The sequence below is a fragment of the Cinclus cinclus genome, chromosome 14 (genome assembly GCF_963662255.1).
Source record: "Cinclus cinclus chromosome 14, bCinCin1.1, whole genome shotgun sequence".
NCBI lineage: Eukaryota > Metazoa > Chordata > Aves > Passeriformes > Cinclidae > Cinclus > Cinclus cinclus.
In genome coordinates this window covers 19,492,859-19,507,149 of record NC_085059.1, presented here as the reverse complement: position 1 = coordinate 19,507,149, position 14,291 = coordinate 19,492,859, and the positions used below count along the sequence as shown (strand labels likewise).

The window sequence follows — 14,291 nt, the reverse complement described above, 5'->3', positions numbered from 1 at the left end:
AAGTGGCTCCAAATCACTGGGGGGGGGGGGGGGGGGGGGGAAATCCCTTTCCTGAAGTGCTGGAGGGAATGATGCCTTCCCTGTGGAAAACCTCAGTGGAGGGGGGGTTTACCCCCATCTCTTGGGGCATGAAAATGTTCCTGAGCATTCGTGACTCCTCTCTGGAGGACCTGGCAGGGGCAGCATAGAAAACCATGAGAGAGTGGCCTGGCTGTAGCTCTGTGACCCCTGAGTGAGGATAAGGAGGAGCTGGAGCTCAGGAATGCTCCCAGAATTAATAAATTCAGCATTAGTAAATTCCAGAATTTCAGAAATGCTGAATGCTGCCTGTTCTACCTTCCCATCCCCATCGGCAGTTGGGCTTTGCCCTTCAAAATCTGACGTACAAAACCTGTGACCCACTGGAACTTTTGCCAGATGCTCCATGGAGGGTGAAAATCATCAGATTTTCCCAGAGCAGGGGAGATGTCGGTGAGGAAAGGAGGAACAACGTGACTGAGCCAGCACCCCCAGGCTGTGGATAAGATCCTTGCTCTGAACAAACACGTGTCCCAGTTGCTGGGGTGCCTCCATGAGCCCCATCTGGTGCTGTCTGAGCCCTGCTCTGCTCTGCTGGAGGAGGGATCTGCACTGCAGAGGGAGGGAGGGCAGCTCAGGAGATGCTGACCATCTGGAGGGGTGATGCTTTGCAGAGCTGTCACTCTGGGCTGGTGGAGGTGACCCAGCAGAGCTCAGCAGGGAGGTCACGCCCGTCCCTGCGAGCACCAGAAATAGAATCTCAGAATCACAGAACATCCTGAGCTGGAAGGGACACACCAAATCCAGCTCCTGACCCTGCACAGGGCAGCCTCAAGAATCCCATCTCGTTCCTGCAAGTGTCCAAACACTCCTTGGACTCTGGGAATGGTGCTACCCTAAACAGCAGCTCAGAGCAGTGGGTGGGGATAACCCTGCTGAGCATTCCTTTGGGAAGTGGTGTGTCCCTCCTGATGCTTAGGGGGCTACACTGCATCCCCACAGCAGGGATAATTCCCTAGTCCCTATTCCCTGGAGAAGGAATGTTCATGCCTGTGTTTGACCCTGCTGTCCTTCAGCCCCAGTTCAGCTCCCTTCTCTCACAGCAGCTGGGTGACACCCAGCTTTCTGTCTCCCCAAATTGTCATGGGATTTGCAGTTCAGATCCCATCCCAAGCATTTCTGGCTCCCCCTCATCCACTGTTCCAGGGCCTCAGCTGAGCATTCCCAGGAGGGAGCTATGAGCCAGCAGCTCCGAGAGGTGGAAATTCTGCTGCAAGTGCTGGCTTAGGGAAGTAATCACCTTAACGAGCTGATTTCCATTATCTCCTGCTGCTGTGACACAGGGACAGCAGCTTTGCCGTGCTCTGCTGGGTAACCTGGCCCTTCCTGCTGCTCAGGTGAGCATCCCTTCATCCCCGTCCTGTTTAACACCCCTGTCCCTCCCTGCAGAGCTGGACAGGGGTCTGACAGAGCCTCAGATCCAGGTGATTTGCCGCCAGATGTTGGAAGCTCTGCACTACCTGCACAGCAAAAGGATCATCCACAGGGACCTGAAGGCTGGGAACGTGCTGCTCACCCAGGATGGGGACATCAAGCTGGGTGAGTCCCTGGCAGCACTGCACACCCCACCAAGGACAGCTGGAGCTGAACTGTGGGGTTTGGCATGTCCCTGAGTGTGTTTGGATTCAGGGATGCTTCTCTGCTGCCCGAGAGGAGCGGCAGGACAAGGAGGGGAAGATTTTTGTTCCACAGAAATGGAACGGCACAAATGGAGCTGCTTGCTGTGCTGAGCCCCCAGGCCACAGCCACGCTCAGCCCCCCGAGGGATTTTTCTTCCCCGAGTTTGTTTAATCCCTCTCTCTGAAGCTGATTTCTGTGCGTTTTGGCCTGCTGAGCATCCTGTGCAGGGTGCCAGTTGGCAGAGCTGGGAGCTGGAAGGATTCCTCTTATCTGCACAGCAGGTTTGCTGGTGACAGGGTTTGCCAAAGGGTTCCTTCGCCAGCTCGTTCTGCTTTGGAGTTAAATTGGCACCCAAGGACCTGCTGGGGGAGGAGAGGGTGGATTTATCTGCAGGAAGGGTCAGAGGGTGACCCCCAGGCTGGGACACCCTGAGCTCAGGCTGTGGATGGGTGACAGCTCCTCCAGCTGCCGCCAGGGCTGTCCTAAAACCCACCTGCAGTGGGCTCAGTGCCCTCTGCAGCTCTGACTAATTTAATTCTGTTAATTCAGCTAGCAAGGGACCAAATCAGGGAGAGGCATCTTGCAGTGGATGGAGGGGAGAGGAGGAATGGAACAGCAATTTCTTCTCTAAAATCAGATTTTTTTGCTAGGAAATGACTCCTGAAATCTGCCATGGAGGAATGTAACAGCAATTTGGTTTATCTGCTCTAAAATCAGGGCTTTTTGCTAGGAAATAAGTCCTGAAATCTGCTCTGGAGGAATGCTACAGCACTTTTGCTTTTCTACTCTAAAATCAGGCTTTTTTTCTGGGAAATGATTCCCGAAATCTGCTCTGGAGTAATGTAACAGCACTTTGGTTTCTCTGCTCTGAAATCAGACATTTTGCTAAGAACTGAGTCCTGAAATCTGCTATGGAGGAATGGAACAGCAATTTGGTTTATCTGCTCTGAAATCAGTTTTTTTGCTAAGAAATATGTCCTGAAATCTGCTATGGAGGAATGTAACAGCACTTCGGCTTTTCTGCTCTAAAATCAGGCTTTTTTTTTCTGGGAAATGAGTCCTGAAATCTGCCACGGAGCTGTTTTTTGTGTTTTTTTTTTTTGTTTTGTTTTGTTTTTTTTTTTTTTCCCAGCAAAGAGCTCGATTTCCTCCTAGCCGTGTAAGGTTTGGCAGGAGGGAGTTGTTGTGCCTGTTTTATAGCACATGGGAGAGGAAAATCCTGGGGGTCATGTACCCCAAACCGAGTTTAATTCCTGATGCTCGGCTCGGAGGACACAGCCCGTGGTATCACGTTCTTGCCTTCAGCTTGTGGTGTTTGCTTTCCAGTCTGTGTCTCAGCCAAGTGTGCTAACTCAGAAGGGTTTTTCAGCTTCCCTCCAGCCTCTAACGTTACTGCTCTTTGCAGCTGACTTTGGAGTGTCTGCCAAGAACATGAAAACTTTGCAGAAGAGAGATTCCTTCATTGGGACCCCTTACTGGTGAGTCCCTGCTTGCTGAGAAATCCACTGTTCACAAAAGGCTTCGCTCCTGAAAATCAGTTTTGCTCTGAAGCTGGGTCTGATGGCTTTGGGGTGTGTTGGGCCACGGTGCCTTAGGGTGGGAGGATTTTAATGAGGATTCTTGGCTATTTTCTGCACTTTCAAGGGTTTTCCTTGCCTGACCAGAGCCTCAGTGATGTGAGAGCTCTGTGTGGTGCCAGCAGAGGGGTCACAGAGCTCCAGGCTTGGAGCAAGGGGCACACGAGTGTGCTCTCCCTGCTCCCCCCACCCGGGGGTGAGATGGGCTTTGAAGCCACTGCAAGCACATGGGAACGAGTCCCTGCCCCCAGAAACACAACCTCTAAATCACCCGACTTGCCGAAGGGGTGGAATTGTGGGGATTAATTGATGCTCTGAAGCAACATCTGCGCCAGATGTCAACGGCCTGGGGGTCTGCAGGGGCTGCTCTGCAGGGCAGGGAGGGCTTGAACGCCGTGAAAAAGATGCTGCTGCTTCTGAAACCCGGAGATGAGGGGGGAAAATTGCGTTTTCTGCAGCTCTGGGGATTATTTGAAGCATTTAATTGCTGCTGCCAGGCTCACCCCAGCCCTGCTCTGCCCTTGGCAGGATGGCCCCGGAGGTGGTGATGTGTGAGACCATGAAGGACACTCCCTACGACTACAAGGCTGACATCTGGTCCCTGGGGATCACCCTGATCGAGATGGCCCAGATTGAGCCACCCCACCACGAGCTCAACCCCATGAGGGTCCTGCTGAAGATCGCCAAGTCCGACCCTCCCACGCTCAGCTGCCCTTCCAAATGGTGAGGGGGAAGCACAGGGAGCATCTCCCAGCTCCCACACACAGAAAAACCAGTCCTTTGTAGCAGTTTTCTTTAATTTCAGTCGGGTTTTAGCTGTGTTCCAGGTCCAGCTGCGTGCAAGGGGTTGGGAAGGCAGTGCTGGCTGAGGGCAGGATGCTCACACTGTGCTCACAGGCAGCACAGGGAGAGCTGCTCCTCACCCACAGCCCCCCACCAAAACCGGGGTGACCCCTTGGGTGTTCTCAAAACAACCCTTGTGTATGAAAGGCAGATTTTTCTCCAAAGCTGGAGATGGCCAAGAGCTCCAGAACTGTTTTCCCTGAAGTCTATAAAGCCACTTCTGCATGTAAAAGAAAACTAGCCAGTTAATATACATTTATATATTTATATATTTATTAATTTAATTTACATATTTATATAAATCATAAAAGCTGCTGCAGGCGAGCCAGCAGCAAATCACTGGCAGAGCACTGGAACCACAGCACTGTCACAGCAGTCACAGTCACTGTCACAGGCAGCAGGCAGGGTGGGAATGCTGCCTCCGGAGCCAGAAGTGACATCAGGGAGCTCTGGAGCTGCATTTTGCAGGCTGAGGGTGCCCTCCTATGGGGTTCCTGGTCCTTCACAGCCACCCTTTCCCACTCTGCCCTGCCTCTGCCTTGGCCCTGGGGCACATCTGCTGCCAGCAGCTGCTGCCAGCACAGGTAAAGACAAAACCTGGTCCCTTACCTGGCCCTGTTGTTGCTTCTCTTAGAAATAATCAGAATTACTGAGCACAGGGTTTCCCACGGCAGCAAAATGCTGATTGTGGCCAAGCTGGGACAGAACCTGCTGAGGGATCAAGCTGATCCCTCTGCTATTTGAGGCCTTTCCTCTGCTGAATTTCTCACCACCAGTTGTGTTTTAAGGTCCCTGGAGTTCAGAGATTTCCTGAAGAAGGCGCTGGACAAGAACCCAGAGACCCGGCCCACTGCTGCCCAGCTGCTGGAGGTAGGGACCAGACTGGTTTCAGATTATTTCTGTCTTGTTTAGAAAGTTCATAGCACTTTTCAGCCACTAAAATGGTCCAGAAAGGATCAGCAATATTTTTCCCTTTGGAGCAAGCTGCAGAGCCCCTGTGGACAACATCTGGAACAGAAAAGAACATCTGGAACAGCTCCTGCTGCCTGACAACACCCATGTGGCAGCCAGCTTGGGCTGTACCTGGTTAGCCCTGATTGAAATTCAATTCCTCTCCTCCTGTCCCTTCCCAAAATCACAGCAAAAACCTGGAAGCTGCTGTTCCCTGCTGGCTGCAGCTCCCTCTCTGTGCTGGTGCTCAGACCCCAGGGACTCCCCAGCTTTTTGCTGCAGCTCAGCACCAACACCCCTTTGTGAGCACTGATTCCATCCCCACTCCAATCAAACCTTCCCCCAGGCTCCGTTTGCTCCCAGGGATCCTGCGGAGTGCTCCTGCCCTGCTCCTGGTGACATTCTGTGGGCAGATGTCCCCTTGTTTTAGTGCTGCTGCTGTTTTCCTGTTTGTTTTTTTTTTTTTTTTTTTTTTTTGGGGGGGGTGGGTGGGGAGGTGCTGCTGCCAAAAAGAAGCTTTGGGGAGCATCTGTGTGCAGAGTGTGCCCTGAACCTCAACCCCACTTCTCTCCTGTGAATTCCTTGGTGGGGGGGGGGGGGTAAATCCCAGTGACACTGGGAAGAACCACACCCTCAGAGGTCTTTGAAAGCCAAAAGTCATCCTTGAGCTCACTGGGCGTGATTTTGGCCACGTCACATTTTCATTGTGCTCGTTTTCCAGCATCCTTTTGTCAGCAAGGTCACCAGCAACAGGGCCCTGAGGGAGCTGGTGGCAGAGGCCAAGGCTGAGGTGATGGAGGAGATCGAGGAGAGTCGGGATGAAGCAGAGGAGGATGATTCCTCGGAGTCTGCCTCGGTGAGCAGCTTCACCACCGTGGCTGTGCTGGGGGGAAAAGAGAACCTGGCAACTTTTCCAGCCTCCAAAAACTGTTGTGGGCCACATCAGGTGGAGGGGAAGTGGTTGCTTGTCCAGGGAGGGGCTGGATTTTGGTGGCTGCCAAGGGTGTGGAGAAATAATGGTGCTGGGGGGTGGCTCAGTGCCCACTTACAGGGGGAGCTCATGAAAAGTGGTTAAAAAACAAAAGGAAAAGGGAGTAAAAAAAGGGAAAATAAGCCCTGATGCAGGCTGGAGAAGCTGGAGTGGCAGCATGTGGAGGGACCACCAGCCCAAGGAGGCAGCTGGGCAGATCTTCCCCTGGGCTTGGCTCTTTGAAGGGGACATTTCAGAGCTGCTTGGGGACGTGTCTTTATGTTCCTCCTCTGCCACAAAGGGAAGTGGTTCATCCACAGCAGTGTTAGCCATGGCAGAAGGAGTTTGGTGTGCAAATTCCTCATCTTCCTCTTAAGGATGTGCAGGTTCTGGGGCTTTTTCGTTGTTCCCTTCCTTCCACCCAGGATCTGTCATCCTTGGGGTCACAAACCTGGGGAAAGATGGAAGCATCCCAGGCCAGATGTCCTAAAAGGGAAATCCTCTCCTAATAAGTCTTTAGTTCAGGCTGACTTTGCTCTGAAGAGGGGCCTTGTAACCCTTGCAGCTGTGCAGAGTGGTGGGCAAACCCCAACATCTGCCCTTCCCTGTCCTTGCAGCCCCCTGGGAAGCACAAGCGAGACCCCTCCGAGGCGAGCCAGCTGAGTTTTGATGGGGAGAAACCTCCAGACTCCTCCTTGCCCAAAGCTGTGAACGGCTCCGTGGGGACTGGCAAGGACACCACAGAGGGCCAGAGCCACAAAGTCTCAGCCCAAGGGATCAGCAGTGACAGTGACAAACTAGAGAGCAACCACACCACAAAACCCAGCTCGGCCACCCAGGACAAGCCAGACATCATCCTGCAGCCAGGACATTTGGGTAACTCAACAGAGGGGAGCAAGGGCAAGGAGGAGAGGAAGAGCACAGGGGAGAGGAAGAGCATCGTGGACAGGAAGAGCACAGGGGAGAGGAAGAGCATCGTGGAGCGACCAGAGAGTGTTCTCCTGGAGAACTTGAGCGAGGAGAAGCTGGCCAATGGAAGCCTGGAGCCCCTGGGGCCGTTCCCTGGCAGCCGCTCCAAAAGGGACTCGGACTCTGGCAGCACCTCGGCCTCTGAGAGCATGGACCTCAGCATCTCCTTGTCTGCTGACCTGTCCCTCAACAGGGAGAGTGGCTCCATCTCCCTCAAGGTGAGAGTGGTGCCAGAGGGTGCTGGAGAACGTGGAGGAGGGAGGAGCCCTTCCCTAGGGAATGCTTTCCAGGGTTTGTTTTCCATGTTGCCTGTCCCAGCCCAGCGTGTACAGCTGGGTTGAGCTGTGCCAGGGGGATGTGGCATGTCCTCTAGTGAAGGAGAAGCTCTTGGTGGAGCTGCTGAAGGTTCCGTGTGTCCTCTTCTGTGCCAGGCCACTGAAATTTAGGGGAAGTCTGATGTCTTGTGTCTATTTTGTTGGAAGTAACCACACCATGAGACTGACTTGTCCTTGCTCGTGTGTGAAACCCTAAATGGGACTTCCTAAACTTTATCCACAGCCCATCACTCTGCTGCTCTTCCCTAGAACACCTGATCCCAGGAAAAAAAAAGTTCATCTGGGCTTGTGCCTCTCAGTTTTCCCAACCTGCCCTACATTGGCCTGGTTTGTGTCAGCAGGGACTGCACAAAGACCTCCCAGGCTTCTTGGCTTTTGCCGAAGCTTCCTGGAGGCTGGGAATGCTTGACCTGGAGCTGCCCAGGTCAGCAGGGCTTAGAGGAAGAGGCAAAATAACTGGAATGGCATTTGCTGAGCTCCGGGAAAAGAAATGTTTTGAGTTGAGGGGAGCACAGGGATGTGTTGCACAAGATCTTTGTCACATTGCCTGCGTGAGAGAGAACTTCCCGGCACACAAACGTGTGCCTAAAAAGCTTTCTTGGCAGAACCTTCCCCACCTCCTGCTGGGAGCTGGAGAGCCAACATCCCCCAGAGGAGCCTGCAATCCCTAATGATTGGAAATGTGATGCTCTTGCACAGAATTTCCCCCTCCTCACGACCTTCCCAGGACACCTGGTCTCCTTGAGGAGGAATACGATGCCACATGTAGATTTGCTCTCTTGAGATGGTGCTTTAGAAGGGGAAATGAGTTTTTTGGGATTTTCAGGGAGTAAGCCATGTGAGGTCATGGTGAGGAAGGGTCTTTGGCAGGTGGGTCAGGTTTCTTCAGGGTGGAAGTCCTGTTGCTCCGTGGTTTGGTCGCCAGGCCGGGTCTCCAAATTCACTGATGGTTTGTGCTCCACGTGGATTCCTTGTGTACGTTCTTGATGAACAAATAGCTCTGAGGGCTCCAGTCCTGCTATTGCAGCCCTGGGGAGCTGCTTCACAGGCCCCTCCTCTCCCCACTGCCCACCCCAGGACTCCCAGATGCACAAGAAGACCCTGAAGCGCACCCGCAAGTTCGTGGTGGATGGGGTGGAGGTGAGCGTCACCACCTCCAAGATCATCAGCGAGGACGAGAAGAAAGATGAAGAAATGAGGTTTCTCAGGCAAGTGGGCCACTGGGATGGAGGGACGGCAGGGTTTTCCTCTCTGTGAGCCAGTCCAGAGGTGACCTGAAGTCTTCTTGTCCTCTCTCTTGGTCCCACTTGGACAGGGGAAGGGGGGATTCAGCTCAAGGTGCAGCAAGACTGTGACAAGGGGAGCTTGGCTGTGGCTGGCTCTGTCCTCTGGGGATGACTGAATTTGTTCCCAGGGCTGCAGATGCCTGGCTCAGTGGAAATTAGCTCAGAAATCTTCTCAAGATGTTCCTCTCCCTTTTGTTCTCCAATCTCCTCAGACTTCATTAACAGAAAGGCTGAGGGAGTTGTAAATTCCTGGAGCATTATTTGATATTCACGGGTGCATCCTCCTTCCTCGATGACTCCTTTGCAGATCTTGCAGCTTTCAAACCTCCCTGACTTATTCTCAGAAACAGGGGCTGCTGTTTCTAGCACTGAAATGGAAAGGCCCTTTAAATAATTAAAATACAAATTATTTCATTTGATGCCAAATTCCAGGCTCCCTCGTGCTGCTCTCGGGGACTGCCTGAGAGGATAATTTGTCCTAAACACTTTGTGTCCCTGTGGCTGCCTTATTTCTCAGCCCCAATATCAGATTTATGTAAAAGCTCATTTACCAGTGAGCTGGATGAGGAGAGGGATGCAAGGTTGTCAGAGATAGGTCAGAATTTGGGAAAACCGCCCTTTTTGCCACCCAGGTGTGAATAAGAATGGATACAGGGCATAGAGGCCAGGCCAGAGCAGTCCAGCTTGGGATTTGAGGACCAGTGAGCACTAACCCAGCTGGCACAGCGGGTATTTGGGGGGCACCAGTGCCTGCAGAATCACCTCAGGAGCCTTGCCAGGGCTTGTTTGAGAAGCTGGGAATGCTAACGGGGCCTTACCTGTGGGAGCTGATGGTTTTCCAGCTTTCCTGCAGTGTCCCAGTGGCTGGAGGTATCTCCCTCCTGCCTGTGCCCAAAGCAGGGGCAGCATGCTGTGGGATCTGTGGGATGGAGGTGCAGCCCCCACTCCCTGCTGGAATGCTCTGCTCGTGGATGTGACCGTGTCTGCCCATCACACCCCTCTGACCATGCCTGACCCTGCATTTCTGTGTCCCCCTGCCCCACCCTGCCCCTCTGCAGGCGCCAGGAGCTGCGGGAGCTGCGTCTCCTGCAGAAGGAGGAGCACAGGAACCAGGCCCAGCTGAACAGCAAACACCAGCTGCAGCTGGAGCAGATGCTGCGGCGCTTCGAGCAGGAGATGATGGTAGGAGGGCAGGGAAAAATCCCTGGGAATCAGCTGGGCATCCAACTCCTCTGCAGGTGGTTGCAGCAACCTTGGGCATCACAGGAAGCCCTTTGGGGTTTGAAGCATGGATGGAGGATGGAGGTTTTGTGAGCATTGAGCATCCTGAAGCTTGGGAAGCACTGGCAGCCTTTTGTTCTGGACTTTCTCTCTTCAGTGATCTTTTCTTTTATGTCTGTTCATGGTTACTGTGAGAAACAGTTTATAGTGCTGTTGTAATTCACAGGGGAAAAAAAAAAAAACCTAAAACAACAAAAACGAGCCTTTAAATAAGAAAGCAACAAGGCCTGAGTATGACAGCAGGAAAACTGGCAAGGCTTTGAGTGTCAATTGAATTAACTGGGCTCACACACTTGCTCCCTTCTGTTGAAATAACATAATATTGTAGTTAATCACAGAACAGTTTGGGTTGGAAGGGACCTTAAAGATCTTCTCCTTCCACGGCACGAGGGCACTGTTGTCGCACAGAACTTCAAACTTCCTGAGGTGTTGGTTTGAAGTTTCCCTCCTCTGTAAAGAGGCTCAATCCAAACAAGAACAATCCCCTTTTCGTTGTTTTTTTTTTTTTTATCTTCTTTTCACTTTTAACTACTGGAAGGCAGCGGAGCGGAGAGCAGGCTGAGCTATTTCCTGGGTTTCAGGCAAAGAAAAAGTTCTATGACACGGAGCTGGAGAACCTGGAGAGGCAACAGAAGCAGCAGATCGAGAGGATGGAGCAGGAACATTCCCTGCGCCGGCGCGAGGAAGCCAAGCGCATCCGCCTGGAGCAGGAGCGCGACCACGCCCGATTCCTGGAGCAGCTCAAGCAGATGAAGAAGGAGGTAAAAATGGGGATGGCACCAAGGGGAGAGGCTCTCCTGCACCTCTTCGTTCGTGGGGAGCTTTGGCGTTTGTCGTTGGCGGAACTTTGAGAGAAAAGAAGTTGGTGTTTTGTGTGGGAAGTCTTGATCTTGGGTGGTTCCTGAGGTGTTTTGGGTGATCCCTGAGGTGCTTTTTGGGTGGTTCCTGAGGTGTTTTGGGTGATTCCTGAGGTGCTCTTTGGTGATTCCTGAGGTGTTTTTTGGGTGATTCCTGAGGTGTTTTTGTCAATCCCTGAGAAGCTTTTTGTCGATTCCTGAGCTGTTCAGTGACTCGAGGTTGGGCTGTCCCTGCCCTAAAGCGACCTTCATGGAAATTTAATTCCCTCCCCACAGGTCAAGAACGAGGTCGAGAAGCTTCCACGACAGCAGCGCAAAGGGAACCTGAAGACAAAGATGGATGACTTCACACAGAAAAAACAAACCATGGTGAGACTCAGGGAAGATCCCCCCCCCAGTTCCAAGATTGGGAAATGTACAGTAGAACAAAGAATCCTTCCTAGTGGAGGGACTGAAACACCAGCAGCTGCTTTCCCAGGCTGCTTCAGAAGGAGGGCTTGTGGTGGCACTGCTGGGTTTTTAACAGGAGCAGGAGTTTTTGGCCAAGCAGAAGGAGGACCTGGAGCAGGCCATGAAGAACATCACTGCCCAGAACAAAAGAGAGATCTGCGACAAGGAGCGTGAGTGCCTCAACAAGAAGCAGCAGCTGATGAGAGGTGGGTGGCAAAGGCTGTGAGGGAGGGGAGGAAATTCTGGAACCATGGGTTTATCCAGCCCTGGCTCTTCCCACGCAGCAGATGCTGTGACAGAGTTGCAAGCTGGCAGGATGGGATGTGGAAAAAAACCAGCCTTGCCAGGTCCTGTCTAAATGTTTAACAATAATAATACTTAGTGCTTTAATCTTCCAAGTGCTTTACAAATATGAACCAATTAGGCTTCATAATTGCAAGAAATCAATCTCCAATATGGTTTTGTGACCAATCTCTCTTGGAAAACAGGAGGTGAATGATCACCCCCAACATCTGCTGCACTGTTTGTGTGCACAGAGGTCTCTTGAGTTTGGGATGCTTGCTGTGACCAGGATGAGAGGCCAGGGTGGGTGATGTCCTGCTCCTTCTCCTCCCCACAGACAGGGAAGCTTGCATCTGGGATCTGGAGGAGCGTCAGCAGCAGGAGAAGCACCAGCTCATCAAACAGCAGCTGAAGGACCAGTATTTCCTCCAGAGGCACGAGCTGCTCAGGAAGCATGAGAAGGTGAGCGCTTTGCACCTTCCCACGCTGCTGTGGGGCAGCAAAGTGTCCCTGGGTGGTGTTTCCCTTCCAGGCTGAAAGGGGGGAAATCACCAAGGGTGTGTGTTCAATCCCGATACAGGCCATTCACTTAAGAGTTGGACTCGGTGATCCTTGTGGCTCCCTTCCAGCCCAGAATATTCTGTAATTCTATGAATTCTCTGATTCTAAGGGTGTTAAAGGGCTTGGTCATTGTTAGTGAAAAAGGAGCAGAATAAAGCTGGTGTCAAGAAGGCAATAAAGCCTTCCTGCTTGGGATGTGTGCTCCGTGTTGTGTGCAAGAAGTTGGGAATTTTGTGGGGGGCTTTTCTGGAAATCTGCCACTGCCCAGGATTTGATATTTGATTTCCAGAGCAGGGTGTGAAGACTGGCACTTCCAGCTCCTTCTCCTCTGCTTTTCCAGCCTGTTCAGTCCTTGCCATCCCCTCTTGTCCCTTCGGAGTGTCACCAGCCACTCCCAGATGTGCCCTCCAGCTGTGTCTGTTCTCTTCAGGCGTTTGGGGAGGTGTCCCTGCTCCTGTGACCCCTGTGTTCCTGCAGGAAAGGGAGCAGATGCAGCGCTACAACCAGCGCATGCTGGAGCAGCTGAAGGTGAGGCAGCAGCAGGAGAGGGCACGGCTGCCCAAAATCCAGCGCAGCGAGGGCAAGACACGCATGGCCATGTACAAGAAGAGCCTCCACATCCACTCCAGCGGCAGCGCCTCCGAGCAGAGGGAGAAGATCAAACAGGTCAGGGCCTGGAAAGGCACAAGGAATTGAGGTTTGGATTGGTGTGGGGAGAAGGGAATTTGGGAAAATGCAGCTGTTTCCAGATTTTCACTTACTGCTGGGTTAGAGGGCTCTGAGAGTCCCCTGGACACGGCATTGGTGAGGCTGCACCTCGAGTGCTGTGTCCAGTTCTGGCCCCTCAGTTGAGGAAGGATGTTGAGACACTTGAGTGCATCCAGAGAAGGGCAACGAGGCTGGTGAGGGGTTTGGAACTCTGTGAGGAATGGCTGAGGGAGCTGGGAGTGTTTATCCAGGAGAAAAGGACACTCACAGGTGACCTTATCACTCTTACAACTCCCTGAAAGGTGGCTGTGGTCAGGCGGGGTTGGTCTCTTTCTCCAGGCAGCACTGACAGAATGAGAGGACACAATCTCAAGCTGCATTGAAGGAAAATTAGGTTGGATATTAGGAAAAAGTTTTTCACTGAAAGAGTGATCAAGTACTGGAATGGTCTGACCAGGGAGTTGGTGGAGTCACCATCCCTGGACGTGTTTGAAAAAAGGATTGGGTGTGGCACTGGGTGCCATGGTTTAGTTGAGGTGTTGGGGCATGGGTTGGCAAGAGATCTTGAAGTTCTCTTCCAACCTAATCATTCTGTGAATTCTCTGGTTCGTGGCATCTCGTGTGGTTTCTGGCACTGTCACCATCGTGACTTGCACTGGGAAGCATCCTTGGGGCTTTTCCTTCTTTTCTGTGTACTAATGGAAGCTGGGCTGGTGTCTCAGGCAGCCCCAGAGCCCAGGGCAATGTTGCCTACACGGGCACCTGCTTTTGTCTCTGCCAGTTTGCTCTGCAGGAGGAGAAGAGGCAGAAAGCAGAGCGGCTGCACCAGCAGCAGAAGCACGAGTCACAGATGAAGGACATGCAGGCTCAGTGTGAGAGCAACACCAACGAGCTCCAGCATCTCCAGGTACTCATGGCTTGTCTCCCAGAGCTGCCTGTGCAGGTCTCAGTCTCTGGAGATGTGGCTGCTGAGGACTGTCAGGAGTTGATATCCCCTTTCTCTTGCCTCGCGAGGTTTTTGTTGTCGTGTCTAAATGTGGAGCTCAGAGCTCTGAATGCCTCTGCCCAAGTCAAATCCTGTTAGACCACTGGATGTACAGTTCCAGCTTGCCTCATGGGTGTCGTGTTTGGTTGATGTGTCTTTTAGAATGAGAAGTGTCACCTCCTGATCGAGCACGAAACCCAGAAGCTGAAGTCCCTGGATGAGAACCACAACCAGCACATGAAGGAGTGGCGAGACAAGCTGAGACCACGGAAGAAGGTGAGGGCTCCTGGCTGTGAGCAGGGTGTCCTGCTGGCTGGCTGGAGGGGGACAGCGCCCACAGCTCCAGAACGACCTCAAACACAGCTCTTGTGTTGTGTTCTCTTTGCCCAAGGCCCTGGAGGATGAGCTGAACCAGAAGAAGCATGAGCAGGAGATGTTCTTCAAGCTGAGCGAGGAGGCTGATGGACAAGCGCCAGTGTCCCCGACCAAACACGCCAAGTTTGTCCCCTTCAGCTCCTCAGAGAGCTTGTAACACCTG

The 14,291-nt window shown here is 52.6% G+C and overlaps 1 protein-coding gene across 7 annotated transcripts in view; it reads left to right on the top strand.

Moving 5' to 3' along the window:
• STK10 (serine/threonine kinase 10) overlaps positions 1–14,285 on the top strand; it is a 39,898-nt gene extending 25,613 nt beyond the window's left edge. For 3 of the 7 annotated variants that reach the window (XM_062502542.1, XM_062502544.1, XM_062502545.1), the window contains 16 exons: positions 1,468–1,617; positions 3,104–3,176; positions 3,804–3,998; positions 4,907–4,988; positions 5,791–5,925; positions 6,657–7,226; positions 8,421–8,551; positions 9,688–9,811; positions 10,492–10,671; positions 11,044–11,136; positions 11,294–11,423; positions 11,837–11,961; positions 12,538–12,726; positions 13,550–13,675; positions 13,916–14,029; positions 14,145–14,285. In XM_062502542.1, the coding sequence (XP_062358526.1) occupies positions 1,468–1,617; positions 3,104–3,176; positions 3,804–3,998; positions 4,907–4,988; positions 5,791–5,925; positions 6,657–7,226; positions 8,421–8,551; positions 9,688–9,811; positions 10,492–10,671; positions 11,044–11,136; positions 11,294–11,423; positions 11,837–11,961; positions 12,538–12,726; positions 13,550–13,675; positions 13,916–14,029; positions 14,145–14,285 (2,558 nt within the window). Of the gene's footprint in view, positions 1–81; positions 1,416–1,467; positions 1,618–3,103; positions 3,177–3,803; positions 3,999–4,906; positions 4,989–5,790; positions 5,926–6,656; positions 7,227–8,420; positions 8,552–9,687; positions 9,812–10,491; positions 10,672–11,043; positions 11,137–11,293; positions 11,424–11,836; positions 11,962–12,490; positions 12,727–13,490; positions 13,676–13,915; positions 14,030–14,144 lie in introns of those variants that run through there. The other 4 variants (XM_062502543.1, XM_062502546.1, XR_009933632.1 and 1 more) reach the window with 4 other exon arrangements.
• Positions 14,286–14,291: the final 6 nt, after the last annotated feature.